The sequence below is a fragment of the Salmo salar genome, chromosome ssa05 (genome assembly GCF_905237065.1).
Source record: "Salmo salar chromosome ssa05, Ssal_v3.1, whole genome shotgun sequence".
In the NCBI taxonomy this organism is placed as follows: Eukaryota; Metazoa; Chordata; class Actinopteri; order Salmoniformes; family Salmonidae; genus Salmo; species Salmo salar.
The window spans coordinates 8558221-8575086 of record NC_059446.1 but is presented as its reverse complement, the minus strand read 5'-3'; the positions used below and the strand labels follow the sequence as shown (position 1 = coordinate 8575086).

The 16866-nt window shown below is 46.9% G+C and overlaps 1 protein-coding gene across 1 annotated transcript in view; it reads right to left on the bottom strand.

Moving 5' to 3' along the window:
* Positions 1-16866, bottom strand: part of LOC106604134 (shootin-1) — a 36754-nt gene that overhangs the window by 6217 nt on the left and 13671 nt on the right. Inside the window, 11 exon segments of the mRNA XM_045717858.1 lie at positions 52-125; positions 235-283; positions 286-303; positions 306-392; positions 575-728; positions 1196-1342; positions 4677-4771; positions 6132-6213; positions 8099-8196; positions 9639-9801; positions 10564-10658. Of these exon segments, the coding sequence (XP_045573814.1) occupies positions 52-125; positions 235-283; positions 286-303; positions 306-392; positions 575-728; positions 1196-1342; positions 4677-4771; positions 6132-6213; positions 8099-8196; positions 9639-9801; positions 10564-10658 (1062 nt within the window).

The window sequence follows — 16866 nt, the reverse complement described above, 5'->3', positions numbered from 1 at the left end:
GTATATTATTCTGACAGGTGCAAATTTGATTCTAAGTGATTTCAAACGTACCAGGAGCTTGCTCCAACTTCGGGGATCTCCCCTTTGAACCCTTGGATGATTTCCTCATGATTGCAATCAGTGAGCTATTGAATGAAGAGTGTAAATTAAAGTATGTTTAGACAGATCGGTGGTTAGAGCATTAATTTCTCCATGCAAGCCTGTACACAACAAAATAACAGACTATTGTCTTACCTGAGGGGGTTGCATCGCGATGGGGGAGGGGGTGGAGGAGGGGGAGGGGTGGTGGTGGGGGTGGAGGGGCTGGGGAACAGGGGCGGGGGGTGGGGCGATCCCTGGTTCAGGGCCTGGTGAGGGCTCAGTGCTCTTCTGGACCTGCAGCAGCTCTTGCACTAAAGATATAAAAGACAGATGTGTTAGATGAAGCCTGGGCCACCAGTCTTTTAACACGAGAAGATGGACAACTATCTATTCTACTGGTACTGCTGGAGATGTATTCTTTCACAAAGCTCCAGGAATAAAAGCTGTTACCCACAGTGTGATGTGATTGACAGCCAGTAGGTGTCCTCCTCACCTCTTTTCTCTAGGTCACGGTTCTTCTTCTCCACCTCCTGCAGACGTCCCTCTGTCTCTCTCTTCTCCTCCTCCATCAGTTCCAGCTGGCTCTGCAGCTCTGCTATCTGCTGTTTCAGAGAGTACTCCTGTAGCTCAACCTCCAGAGCCTTCACCTACATGGAGATGAATGGAGACAACCAGTGTGTTTGAGATCCAGATTGACTATATTTTAGTTGGACTGCACATAATCACTGATCTATAAAACATTTTCCACCCCAAATAACTACTCATTATGTGATCAAGATGAGCAATTCTGCTTTTTGACTTGTTGAAACTCTACGTTTTGGTCGCTAAAGACCTTCAGAGTTTTTAATTCCAAGCACCACAAGGAGAGACCATATAGGAGTGTGTGTTAATGTTCACTCTACAACACCTGGCATTTTGACCAAGAACATTTTGAAGTGCTGTGTAAGAGAAGACTTGAGCCTTGTGATTAAACATGTATTGATTTCACTAAAGCCCTTCAGTTGTATCCTCCTTGTTCTTCTGACAACACACCCTCTCCTCTCCCTTGCCAAGGATGGGCATTTTAGAACAGAGCTCTGCAGCACACTAAACAGACAGTCTCAGACATACCTACCTTCTGGTGATGCTGCAGTCTCTCCTGCTCCAGAGTCTTGGTAACATTAGCCACGTCCTCCAGAGCCTTGATCAGCTGCAGGCTGGGGTCTGCGTTCTGCAGCAGGATCATACTCTGTCTGTTAGCCTCTTTCTGCTTCACCAACATCTGTAGGAGGAGAGAGAAGGAAGGAGGGAAGGAAGGAGGGAGGGAGGGAGGGGAGGGAAGGAGGGAAAGAGAACAGGAGAGAAGTAGAGGAGGGAGTGAGAGAATGAGCGGGTTTTTTTCAAAGAAAAGAGACAGGTTTTCCAGATATGGAAGCATTAGACTGTAGCATGAAGCAGTATATGGAAGCATTAGACTGTAGCATGAAGCAGGATATGGAAGCATTAGACTGTAGCATGAAGCAGGATATGGAAGCATTAGACTGTAGCATGAAGCAGTATGTGGAAGCATTAGGCTGTAGCATGAAGCAGGATATGGAAGCATTAGGCTGTAGCATGAAGCAGGATATGGAAGCATTAGACTGTAGCATGAAGCAGTATATGGAAGCATTAGACTGTAGCATGAAGCAGGATATGGAAGCATTAGACTGTAGCATGAAGCAGTATATGGAAGCATTAGACTGTAGCATGAAGCAGGATATAGAAGCATTAGGCTGTAGCATGAAGCAGGATGTGGAAGCATTAGACTGTAGCATGAAGCAGGATATGGAAGCATTAGACTATAGCATGAAGCATTCTCCAGAGAACCCCCTCTCCCTCTCCAGCCTCTTGCCAAGCAGCGATACAGATAATAGTACACCACACTACTGTAGCTGTGGTTCCCCCAAGCATATGTGTGCCCTTCAAAGCAGTGCTGAGTCTGTGCTGCTGCTCCTCAGTCCCCAGACTAGGACTAGTACTGCTGCTCAGTCTCCAGACTAGGACTAGTACTGCTGCTCAGTCCCCAGAATAGAACTAGTACTGCTGCTGCTCCTCAGTCCCCAGACTAGGACTAGTACTGCTGCTCAGTCCCCAGAATAGGACTAGTACTGCTGCTCAGTCCCCAGACTAGGACTAGTACTGCTGCTGCTGCTCAGTCCCCAGAATAGAACTAGTACTGCTGCTCAGTCCCCAGACTAGGACTAGTACTGCTGCTCAGTCCCCAGAATAGGACTAGTACTGCTGCTTAGTCCCCAGACTAGGACTAGTACTGCTGCTCAGCCCCAGACTAGGACTAGTACTGCTGCTCAGTCCCCAGAATAGAATTAGTACTGCTGCTCCTCAGTCCCCAGACTAGGACTAGTACTGCTGCTCAGTCCCCAGAATAGAACTAGTACTGCTGCTGCTGCTGCTCAGTCTCCAGATTAGGACTAGTACTGCTGCTCAGTCTCCAGATTAGGACTAGTACTGCTGCTCAGTCTCCAGATTAGGACTAGTACTGCTGCTCAGTCTCCAGATTAGGACTAGTACTGCTGCTCAGTCTCCAGATTAGGACTAGTACTTCTGCTCAGCCCCCAGATTAGGACTAGTACTGCTGCTCAGTCCCCAGATTAGGACTAGTACTGATGCTGCACAGTCCCCAGACTAGGACTAGTACTGCTGCTCAGTCCCCAGAATAGAACTAGTACTGCTGCTCAGTCCCCAGATTAGGACTAGTACTGCTGCTCAGTCCCCAGAATAGAACTAGTACTGCTGCTCAGTCCCCAGAATAGGACTAGTACTGCTGCTCAGTCTCCAGATTAGGACTAGTACTGCTGCTCAGTCTCCAGATTAGGACTAGTACTGCTGCTCAGTCCCCAGACGAGGACTAGTACTGCTGCTCAGTCCCCAGACTAGGACTAGTACTGCTGCTCAGTCTCCAGATTAGGACTAGTACTGCTGCTCAGTCTCCAGATTAGGACTAGTACTGCTGCTCAGTCTCCAGATTAGGACTAGTACTGCTGCTCAGTCCCCAGACTAGGACTAGTACTGCTGCTCAGTCTCCAGATTAGGACTAGTACTGCTGCTCAGTCTCCAGATTAGGACCAGTACTGCTGCTCAGTCTCCAGACTAGGCCTAGTACTGCTGCTCAGTCCCCAGACGAGGACTAGTACTGCTGCTGCTGCTCAGTCCCCAGACTAGGACTAGTACTGCTGCTGCTGCTCAGTCCCCAGAATAGGACAAGTACTGCTGCTCAGTCCCCAGACTAGGACTAGTACTGCTGCTCAGTCTCCAGATTAGGACTAGTACTGCTGCTCAGTCTCCGGATTAGGACTAGTACTGCTGCTCAGTCTCCAGATTAGGACTAGTACTGCTGCTCAGTCTCCAGATTAGGACTAGTACTGCTGCTCAGTCCCCAGACTAGGACTAGTACTGCTGCTCAGTCCCCAGAATAGGACTAGTACTGCTGCTCAGTCCCCAGACTAGGACTAGTACTGCTGCTCAGTCCCCAGACTAGATCTGGAGGGTTTCTGCTATTGGATGTCAGTAAACATGCATTCAGACAAATCTAATATCAATTCCTCAACACAAAATAATGAATACTCAAATGAATTAGCAGTGAGACTATAACTAACTGTTTATCTAACACTAATTTAAACATTAGTAATACAACAATTGTAAGGTAATAAAATAACCATATTCTCAGAAAACATTTGAAGATGTCAGCTATCACACTAACAGAACGACAACAAACATGTGGAGATGTTAGTTATCACACTTAGAGAACGACAACAGACATGTGGAGATGTTAGTTATCACACTTAGAGAACGACAACAAACATGTGGAGATGTTAGTTATCACACTTAGAGAACGACAACAGACATGTGGAGATGTTAGTTATCACACTTAGAGAACGACAACAGACATGTGGAGATGTTAGTTATCACACTTAGAGAACGACAACAAACATGTGGAGATGTTAGTTATCACACTTAGAGAACGACAACAGACATGTGGAGATGTTAGTTATCACACTTAGAGAACGACAACAAACATGTGGAGATGTTAGTTATCACACTTAGAGAACGACAACAGACATGTGGAGATGTCACACTAAGAGACAACAAACATTTGTACAAGTGATTAATTAACATGGTGCTTTAAGTTTTCATACAGTATAGTGCCATTATCCCAGTCATCATGTCTGATATGAGTCTTCCTCTGCCTGCCTGCCTGCCTGCCTGCCTGCCTGCCTGCCTGCCTGCCTGCCTGTCTGTCTGTCTGTCTGTCTGCCTGCCTGCCTGCCTGCCTGCCTGCCTGCCTGCCTGTCTGTCTGTCTGTCTGTCTGCCTGCCTGCCTGCCTGCCTGCCTGCCTGCCTGCCTGTCTGTCTGTCTGCCTGCCTGCCTGCCTGCCTGCCTGTCTGTCTGTCTGCCTGCCTGCCTGCCTGTCTGTCTGTCTGCCTGCCTGCCTGCCTGCCTGCCTGCCTGCCTGTCTGTCTGCCTGCCTGCCTGCCTGCCTGCCTGTCTGTCTGTCTGCCTGCCTGCCTGCCTGCCTGCCTGCCTGCCTGCCTGCCTGTCTGTCTGCCTGCCTGTCTACCTCATGGGCGTAGGTCTCAGCCTTCACCCTCAGGCTCTGCTCCAAATCCAGCTGCTCCTTCATCTCCTCATACTCTGTAGTAGCCATCACAGACACTGAAGGGAGAGAGAGAAAGAGAGATAGAGAGACAGAGAGAGAGAGAGACAGACAGACAGTCAGACAGGGGAGAGAGAGAGAGAGAGAGAGAGAGAGAGAGAGAGAGAGAGAGAGAGAGGGGAATTGAGGCATAACAGTAACAGTAAAACAGTAAAACACAGACACTTGAGAAGGATGGGTCTAATTGAATTATCTAGCGCATAAAGCCTCAACCTGTTTACAGACCACTGTACCACGATGATGTCTCTACCATGATGATGTCTCTCTACCACGATGATGTCTCTCTACCACGATGATGTCTCTCTACCACGATGATGTCTCTCTACCACGATGATGTCTCTCTACCACGATGATGTCTCTCTACCATGATGATGTCTCTCTACCACGATGATGTCTCTACCATGATGATGTCTCTCTACCACGATGATGTCTCTCTACCACGATGATGTCTCTCTACCACGATGATGTCTCTCTACCACGATGATGTCTCTCTACCACGATGATGTCTCTCTACCATGATGATGTCTCTACCACGATGATGTCTCTCTACCACGATGATGTCTCTCTACCACGATGATGTCTCTCTACCACGATGATGTCTCTACCATGATGATGTCTCTCTACCACGATGATGTCTCTCTACCACGATGATGTCTCTCTACCACGATGATGTCTCTACCACGATGATGTCTCACTACCACGATGATGTCTCTCTACCACGACATCCACGATGATGTCTCTCTACCACGATGATGTCTCTCTACCACGATGATGTCTCTCTACCACGATGATGTCTCTCTACCACGATGATGTCTCTCTACCACGATGATGTCTCACTACCACGATGATGTCTCTACCATGATGATGTCTCTCTACCACGATGATGTCTCTCTACCACGATGATGTCTCTCTACCATGATGATGTCTCTCTACCATGATGATGTCTCTCTACCACGATGATGTCTCACTACCACGATGATGTCTCTACCATGATGATGTCTCTCTACCACGATGATGTCTCTACCATGATGATGTCTCTCTACCATGATGATGTCTCTCTACCATGATGATGTCTCTACCACGATGATGTCTCTCTACCACGATGATGTCTCTACCATGATGATGTCTCTCTACCACGATGATGTCTCTCTACCACGATGATGTCTCTACCATGATGATGTCTCTCTACCACGATGATGTCTCTCTACCACGATGATGTCTCTCTACCACGATGATGTCTCTCTATCATAATGATGTCTCTCTACCATAATGATGTCTCTGAAGGGAATAGGAAGATTGTGTAGCAGTAGCCTTGACAGTTGATTAAGGATGGTGAGATGGGCGTATCATGTCACTCACCTCTATTGAACCTCTTGATGGTCTTGCTTTGCTGCTCAATGGTTTTGTGAAGCTCCTTCATTTCAGCCTGCTCCTTCTCAGCCTACAAAAACATTTCAAACAGAGCAGAAAGGCTGGTAAAACATGAACAATCAAGGTTTATGGTGTTTCAACATGACTGAGAATATAATATACTGTATACACAGTGCATTGGGAAAGTATTCAGACCCCTTGACTTTTTTCACATTTTGTTACGTTACAGCCTTATTCTAAAATGGATTGAATCTTTTTTTCCCCCTCAACAATCTAAACACAATATCCCATAATGACAAAGCAAAAACAGGTTTTTAGAGATTTTTGCACATTTATTAAAATTAAAAAACAGAAATAGTTTGTTTACAAAATTATTCAGACCCTTTGCTATGAGACTCGAAATTTGGTTCAGGTGTATCCTGTTTCCATTGATCATCCTTGAGATGTTTCTACAACTTGATTGGAGTCCACCTGTGGTCAATTCAATTGATTGGACATGATTTGGAAAGGCACACACCTGTCTATATAAGGTCCCACAGTTGGCAGTGTATGTCAGAGCAAAAACCAAGCCATGAGGTCAAAGGAATTGTCCATAGAGCCCAGAGACAGGATTGTGTCGAGGCACAGATCTGGGGAAGGGTACCAAAACATTTCTGCAGCGTTGAAGGTCTCCAAGAACACAGTGGTCTCCATCATTCTTAAATGGTAGAAGTTTGGAACAACCAAGACTCTTCCTAGAGCTGGCCGCCTGGCCAAACTGAGAAATCTGGGGAGAAGGACCTTGGTCAGGGAGATGATCAAGAACCCGATGGTCACTCTGACAGAGGTCTAGAGTTTCACTGTTGAGATGGGAGAACCTTCTAGAAAGACAACCATCTCTGCAGCATTCCACCAATCAGTTCTTTATGGTAGAGTGGCCAGACAGAAGCCACTCCTCAGTAAAAGCCACATGACACCCTGCTTGGAGTTTGTCAAAGGGCACCTAAAGACTCTCAGACGATGAGAAATAAGATTCTTTGGTCTGATAAAACCAAGATTGAACTCTTTGGCCTGAATGCCAAGCGTCATGTCTGGAGGAAACCTGGCAACATCCCTACGGTGAAGCATAGTGGTGGCAGCATAATGCTGTGGGGATGTTTTTCAGCGAAAGGGACTGGGAGACTTGTCAGGTTCGAGGGATAGATGAATGGAGCAAAGTACAGAGAGATCCTTGATGAAAACCTGTTCCAGAGTGCTCAGGACCTCAGACTGGGGCGAAGGTTCATGTTCCAATGGGACAACGACCCTAAACAAAGTGGCCAAGTCAATGCAGGAGTGGCTTCGGGACCCATCTCTGAGTGTCCTTGAGTGGCCCAGCCAGAGCCTGGACTTGAACCCGATCTAACATCTCTGGAGAGACCTGAAAACAGCTGTGCAGCGACGCTCCCCATCCAACCTGACAGAGCTGGAGAGGATCTGCAGAGAAGAATGGGAGAAACTAAAATACTGGTGTGCCAAGCTTGTAGCGTCATACCTGAGAAGACTCAACGCTGTAATCGCTGCCAAAGGTGCTTCAACGAAATACTGAGTAAAGGGTCTGAATACTTATGTAAATGTGATATTTCAGTTTTGTATTTTTTATAAATTAGTAAACATTTCTACAACCATGTTTTTTCTTTGTCATTATGGGGTATTGTGAGGGGAAAAAACTATTTATTCCATTGTAGAATAAGGCTGTAACATAACAAAATGTGGAAAACGTCAAGTGGTCTGAATACATTCCGAATGCACTGGAAAAAAGATGAGACTATCTGAACAGTGATATTCTGCATTCACGCTCATATAATAGAATACAAGTCCTCTCACCAGCCCTCAGAATCCCACCCCAAACAGACAGAGAAAAGTTCTGTGCCTGTCTGAGACAGACCTCCTGTGAGAGGTATTGATTACCAGGCCTGGTAGTTGGTAGTACCCACCAGGATGGTTAGCTCTTCAATCTGTCTCTGCTGCTCCTGAAGCTGACAGGCAAGCCTCTTCTTCTCCTCCAGCAGAGTGCTCACTGTCTCCTGAAGTTCTGGAGGGGAAGAAAGAGGTTCTTGGGTGACACTACGTGATGACATCTCTTCACTCCTAAGATTCTAACATATAGCTCTACTACTCTGACATTTTAACATGGTTTATCTTGTTACTGGAAATACCATTAGAAAAAAAAACTACAGAAAGGTGAATCCTAACATGCTGTACAGGCACAACATCATTTCATTGCAGTCAGTCCATTACCCCGTCAAGACAAATCTAGACAAAGGGTCTGATATAGCGTTAACCTGCTGTTGGTACTGGCTTTACGGGTCTGGTAGGTACCTTTAGCCTGCTGTTGGTACTGGCTGTGTACGGGTCTGGTAGCTACCTGGTACTGTCTGTGTACTGGTCTGGTAGCTACCTGGTACTGTCTGTGTACTGGTCTGGTAGCTACCAGGTACTGCCTGTGTACTGGTCTGGTAGGTACCTGGTACTGTCTGTGTACGGGTCTGGTAGGTACCTGGTACTGCCTATGTTCGGGTCTGGTAGCTACCTGGTACTGCCTGTGTACGGGTCTGGTAGGTACCTGGTACTGCCTATGTTCGGGTCTGGTAGCTACCTGGTACTGCCTGTGTACGGGTCTGGTAGGTACCTGGTACTGCCTATGTTCGGGTCTGGTAGGTACCTGGTACTGCCTGTGTACGGGTCTGGTAGCTACCTGGTACTGTCTGTGTACGTGTCTGGTAGGTACCTGGTACTGTCTGTGTACGGGTCTGGTAGCTACCTGGTACTGGCTGTATGGGTCTGGTAGGTACCTGGTACTGTCTGTGTACGGGTCTGGTAGCTACCTGGTACTGTCTGTGTACGGGTCTGGTAGCTACCTGGTACTGTCTGTGTACGGGTCTGGTAGCTACCTGGTACTGTCTGTGTACGGGTCTGGTAGGTACCTGGTACTGTCTGTGTACTGGTCTGGTAGCTACCTGGTACTGCCTGTGTACGGGTCTGGTAGCTACCTGGTACTGTCTGTGTACTGGTCTGGTAGCTACCTGGTACTTTCTGTGTACTGGTCTGGTAGCTACCTGGTACTGCCTGTGTACGGGTCTGGTAGCTACCTGGTACTGTCTGTGTACTGGTCTGGTAGCTACCTGGTACTTTCTGTGTACTGGTCTGGTAGGTACCTGGTAGGTACCTGGTACTGCCTATGTTCGGGTCTGGTAGCTACCTGGTACTGCCTGTGTATGGGTCTGGTAGCTACCTGGTACTGTCTGTGTACTGGTCTGGTAGCTACCTGGTACTGCCTGTGTACGGGTCTGGTAGCTACCTGGTATTGTCTGTGTACTGGTCTGGTAGCTACCTGGTACTTTCTGTGTACTGGTCTGGTAGGTACCTGGTAGGTACCTGGTACTGCCTATGTTCGGGTCTGGTAGCTACCTGGTACTGCCTGTGTATGGGTCTGGTAGCTACCTGGTACTGTCTGTGTACTGGTCTGGTAGGTACCTTTAACCTGCTGTTGGTACTGTCTGTACGGGTCTGGGCTGGTGTCCTGTGTGTCCGTCTCCTCTTCCAGAGGCATGCAGTCTGTGATACTAGGTAGCATCTCATCCAGACAGGGTCGAGACGACAGGCTCAGATACTTCAGCTTCCTGTTCTCACTGTTCAACTGGGGGACAAACAACACACACTGGATTATATGTGATAAAGACAAATTATATAAAGCTGATAAGAGGTCGATAGCACACATCAAAATACACTGATTTGGCATGTTGATTGTTTGTGATATTGTAAAATATGTATGTACTGTAGCTTACACATCAGAGGCTTGTGGAAATAAACATTATGCACACAAGCCTATACAAATAACCAACATTCTAATGATCTCTAGTCTAAATCCATTTAATCACCTCGCAGTGTCAATCTCTTACCTTGGTGGTAAGGGCCTCAACTACTAAGTCAAGCAGTATCAGTCTCTTACCTTGGTGGTAAGGGCCTCAACTACTAAGTCAAGCAGTATCAGTCTCTTACCTTAGTGGCAAGGGCCTCAACTACTAAGTCAAGCAGTATCAGTCTCTTACCTTGGTGGCAAGGGCCTCAACTACTAAGTCAAGCAGTATCAGTCTCTTACCTTGGTGGCAAGGGCCTCAACTACTAAGTCAAGCAGTATCAGTCTCTTACCTTAGTGGCAAGGGCCTCAACTACTAAGTCAAGCAGTATCAGTCTCTTACCTTGGTGGCAAGGGCCTCAACTACTAAGTCAAGCAGTATCAGTCTCTTACCTTAGTGGCAAGGGCCTCAACGACTAAATCAAGCAGTGTCAATCTCTTACCTTGGTGGTAAGGGCCTCAACTACTAAGTCAAGCAGTATCAGTCTCTTACCTTGGTGGCAAGGGCCTCCACTACTAAGTCAAGCAGTATCAGTCTCTTACCTTGGTGGCAAGGGCCTCAGCATTTTCTCTGCAGGATTTTTCTATCGCCAGCTGCGTCTGCAGAACGCTCACCTCCTCAATCACCATTTGGGAAACTGGAATACAAAAAACATTGCATTGCAGTTTGTTTTATGGTACGATTTGACTCCTATTTTAAATAATGAATGAATGGCTGAATGGGGGGGCAATATGTCTATTGTGATACTGTATTTCCCCTTTGAGCTATTCAGTTTCCCTCTATTTCCCCTTCTCCCTATTGAGCTAATCAGTTCCCCTCTATTTCCCCTTCTCCTTATTGAGCTAATCAGTTCCCCTCTATTTCCCCTTCTCCCTATTGAGCTAATCAGTTCCCCTCTATTTCCCCTTCTCCTTATTGAGCTAATCAGTTCCCCTCTATTTCCCCTTCTCCTTATTGAGTTAATCAGTTCCCCTCTATTTCCCCTTCTCCCTATTGAACGATTCAGTTTCCCTCTATTTCCCCTTCTCCTTATTGAGCTATTCAGTTCCCCTCTATTTCTCCATATTGATCTATTCAGTTTCCCTCTATTTCTCCATATTGATCTATTCAGTTTCCCTCTATTTCCCCTTCTCCCTATTGAGCTATTCAGTTCCCCTCTATTTCTCCATATTGATCTATTCAGTTTCCCTCTATTTCTCCATATTGATCTATTCAGTTTCCCTCTATTTCCCCTTCTCCCTATTGAGCTATTCAGTTCCCCTCTATTTCTCCATATTGATCTATTCAGTTTCCCTCTATTTCCCCTTCTCCCTATTGAGCTATTCAGTTCCCCTCTATTTCCCCTTCTCCCTATTGAACGATTCAGTTTCCCTCTATTTCCCCTTCTCCCTATTGAGCTATTCAGTTCCCCTCTATTTCTCCATATTGATCTATTCAGTTTCCCTCTATTTCTCCATATTGAACGATTCAGTTTCCCTCTATTTCTCCCTATTGAACGATTCAGTTTCCCTCTGGCGACAGACAGAACTGTAGCAGGGTCCATGTGACATTCTGATGTAACCAGATCTTGTTGTATTGGAGACCAGGAAGGCTCATTTATTACTATTTACTCTAGCTACTAAATACTCTACAATCACATTAACTAAGGTCCATTTGGTTCCACTGAACATTTCACCTTATTCTGAATTTGTGGTTATTTTTGTTTCAAAACATAAGGCTACAGTACTTAAAAGGTTCTTAAAATATTTAACGGGAAAATTAGATTGGCTGCTGCTGTTGAAAGGCAAAGAGGTACAATCATTCTCCCATTTGCACATAACCATTGCATATTGGCACACTCACTACACCTAGAACACCCACTACACTCACTACACCTAGAACACTCACTACAGTCACTACACCTAGAACACTCACTACACTCACTACACCTAGAACACCCACTACACTCACTACACCTAGAACACTCACTACAGTCACTACACCTAGAACAGTCACTACACTCACTACACCTAGAACACTCACTACACCTAGAACACTCACTACAGTCACTACACCTAGAACACTCACTACACTCACTACACCTAGAACACCCACTACACTCACTACACCTAGAACACTCACTACAGTCACTACACCTAGAACAGTCACTACACTCACTACACCTAGAACACTCACTACACCTAGAACACTCACTACAGTCACTACACCTAGAACACTCACTACACTCACTACACCTAGAACACTCACTACACTCACTACACCTAGAACACTCACTACACCTAGAACACCCACTACACTCACTACACCTAGAACACCCACTACACCTAGAACACTCACTACACCTAGAACACCCACTACACTCACTACACCTAGAACACTCACTACACTCACTACACCTAGAACACTCACTACACTCACTACACCTAGAACACCCACTACACCTAGAACACTCACTACACTCACTACACCTAGAACACTCACTAAACCTAGAACACCCACTACACTCACTACACCCAGAACACCCACTACACCTAGAACACTCACTACACCTAGAACACTCACTACACTCACTACACCTAGAACACTCACTACACCTAGAACACCCACTACACCTAGAACACTCACTACACCTAGAACACCCACTACACTCACTACACCTAGAACACCCACTACACCTAGAACACCCACTACACTCACTACACCTAGAACACTCACTACACCTAGAACACCCACTACACTCACTACACCTAGAACACCCACTACACCTAGAACACCCACTACACTCACTACACCTAGAACACCCACTACACCTAGAACACTCACTACACCTAGAACACCCACTACACCTAGAACACCCACTACACCTAGAACACCCACTACACTCACTACACCTAGAACACCCACTACACCTAGAACACTCACTACACCTAGAACACCCACTACACCTAGAACACCCACTACACTCACTACACCTAGAACACTCACTACACCTAGAACACCCACTACACCTAGAACACTCACTACACCTAGAACACCCACTACACCTAGAACACCCACTACACCTAGAACACCCACTACACTCACTACACCTAGAACACCCACTACACCTAGAACACTCACTACACCTAGAACACCCACTACACCTAGAACACCCACTACACTCACTACACCTAGAACACTCACTACACCAAGAACACCCACTACACCTAGAACACCCACTACACTCACTACACCTAGAACACTCACTACACCTAGAACACCCACTACACTCACTACACCTAGAACACCCACTACACCTAGAACACCCACTACACTCACTACACCTAGAACACCCACTACACCTAGAACACTCACTACACCTAGAACACCCACTACACCTAGAACACCCACTACACCTAGAACACCCACTACACTCACTACACCTAGAACACCCACTACACCTAGAACACTCACTACACCTAGAACACCCACTACACCTACAACACTCACTACACCTAGAACACCCACTACACCCACTACACCCACTACACCTACAACACCCACTACATCCACTACACTCACTACACCCACTACACCCGCTACACCCACTACACCAACAACACCCCAACACCCACTACACTCACTACACCTAGAACACCCACTACACCCACTACACTCACTACACCTAGAACACCCACTACACCCAAAACACCCACTACACCCGCAACACCCACTACACCCGCTACACCCACTACACCCACTACAGCCACTACACCCCCTACACCCACTACACCCCCAACACCCACTACACCCACTACACTCACTACACCTAGAACACCCACTACACTCACTACACCTAGAACACCCACTACACCTAGAACACCCACTACACTCACTACACCTAGAACACCCACTACACCTAGAACACTCACTACACCTAGAACACCCACTACACCTAGAACACCCACTACACCTAGAACACCCACTACACTCACTACACCTAGAACACCCACTACACCTAGAACACTCACTACACCTAGAACACCCACTACACTCACTACACCTAGAACACCCACTACACCTAGAACACCCACTACACTCACTACACCTAGAACACTCACTACACCTAGAACACCCACTACACTCACTACACCTAGAACACCCACTACACCTAGAACACCCACTACACTCACTACACCTAGAACACCCACTACACCTAGAACACTCACTACACCTAGAACACCCACTACACCTAGAACACCCACTACACCTAGAACACCCACTACACTCACTACACCTAGAACACCCACTACACCTAGAACACTCACTACACCTAGAACACCCACTACACCTAGAACACTCACTACCCCTAGAACACTCACTACATCCCCATCACCCACTACACCTAGAACACCCACTACACCCACTACACCTACAACACCCACTACATCCACTACACTCACTACACCCACTACACCCGCTACACCCACAACACCCCAACACCCACTACACTCACTACACCTAGAACACCCACTACACCCACTACACTCACTACACCTAGAACACCCACAACACCCACTACACCCGCTACACCCACTACACCCACTACAGCACTACACCCCCTACACCCACTACACCCCCAACACCCCCTACACCCACTACACCCACTACACCCCTACACCCCCAACACCCACTACACTCACTACACCTAGAACACCCACTACACCTGCAACACCCACTACACCCACAACCCCCACAACACCCCCAACACCCACTACACCTACAACACCCCCAACACCCACAGCACCCACTACACCCCCTACAGCCACTACAGCCACTACACCCACTACACCCCCAACACCCACTACACCCACAACACCCCCAACACTCACTACACCTAGAACACCCACAACACCCACTACACCCACAACACCCCCAACACCCACAACACCCACTACACCCCCAACACCCACAACACCCCCAACACTCACTACACCCACAACACCCACAACACCCACTACACTCACTACACCTAAAACACCCACTACACCCACTACACCCACTACAACTGCAACACCCACAACACCCACTACACTCACTACACCTAGAACACCCACAACACCCCCAACACCCACTACACCCACAACACCCACTACACCCCCAACACCACCAACACCCACTACACCCCACAACACCCCCAACACCCACTACACCCACTACACCCACAACACCCCAACAGCCACAACACACCCAACACCCACAACACCCACTTCACCCCCAACACCCACTACACCCCCAAGACCCCCAACACCCACTTCACCCCCAACACCCACTACAGTCACAACACCCACAACACCCACTACACCCACAACACCCACTACACCCACAACACCCCCAACACCCACTATAGCCACAACACCCACAACACCCACAACACCCCCAACACCCACTACATCCCCAACAGCCCCAACACCCCCAACACCCAGATAGCCATCATTTGTTAATTATTGAAATGCTACCCGACCAATGTTCCCTGTAAACTGCTTGTGTGCAGGACTGCAGTGCAGAGTAAATATCAGCCAGAGCAGAGAATCCTACTCCGATGCTCTCTGTTTCGGAATGTTGCATTTAAAGTGGCTTAACACTGCGTTGATTCGATCACAATTCCCACAGTAGAGGGAAACGTCAATAGTGTTAACTAAAGGGGGAAACTGTAGAAAGTTGAGTGAACCTCCATCTCGTGCTTCTCTGCTCTGGCTGATTTTTACTCTGCACTGCAGTCCTGCACACGAGCAGTTTACAGCCTGCAGTAGCAGCCAATGTGTGGTGTTCAATGTAGGCCTACATTCCATGAGACATCTGAATAAAACATGCAGGGCTTATCTGCTTGTCCTTCAGTCAAGGAGGTGACTGAAAATGTTGTGTTGGTTTGATGCAAGAAACAAAATAGAATTATTCCCATACCATTACTACAGAGAATCAGACATATTCTGCTACCCTCTGCCTATTGGCTACTCGTCTGAAAATACAACACTCCCCCTTTAAAACAGAAAACAAAGCTCTTTACCTGACTGGTTTTTCAAAGACGGCTAGAAATACGTTTTGTGCTCTTGTAGGAAGCAACCACTCCCCCATTGCCGACTAGAAATGAGCTATAATTGGGCTAATAACTCACTAACAAGCAAAAGATATGAACAAAATGTACACACGTGGCTAAATGCAACTCTCACTTTGATCTCAAAACAAGCGCATCTTCTCACAACCGCTTATGCTGTAGCCTTAACATTGTGCAGTTCAAAGTGAATGGCACAGATTCATATATGGAAATGATCTATTTGCATACAGTATACGGATAATGCAGCTCTGATTGGATATGACGCACCGGTCTGGTAGAGTATGGGTCGTGCCTGGGCAGGCTGAATGATAGAACAACTATTTCCATGTTCAAATGTTATGGGATGCATTTTCTCCATTGTTTTTGATGGAAGAACTACATTATGATCAAATAGCCACATTAGCCTACTTGACCACTGTCATAACTGTAACTTCAAAAAGGGTACAGCGCCAAAAAATTGCACAGAATTTTCAATAACGTTCAAGTTTGTGCTCAGCAGACCTGAAATTTGCTCAGTGTTGAAAAAAATGAGAGGAAACATTGCTCCCTACACATCTTAGTTGATAGAGTGTATACTACTACAGTACATCTGGCCCCTCAAGGGAGAATCTGGTTTCACCTGTTTCACCGTGACACCAATCCAACTAAGGGTACAACAGCCTACCTAGTCTGCTAAACTCCCCCTGTCCTCTATGTTCTGCAGAAGCAGCCGCTGTGTTTATTCATGTGCTATATTGTTCCGTTGCAAAAA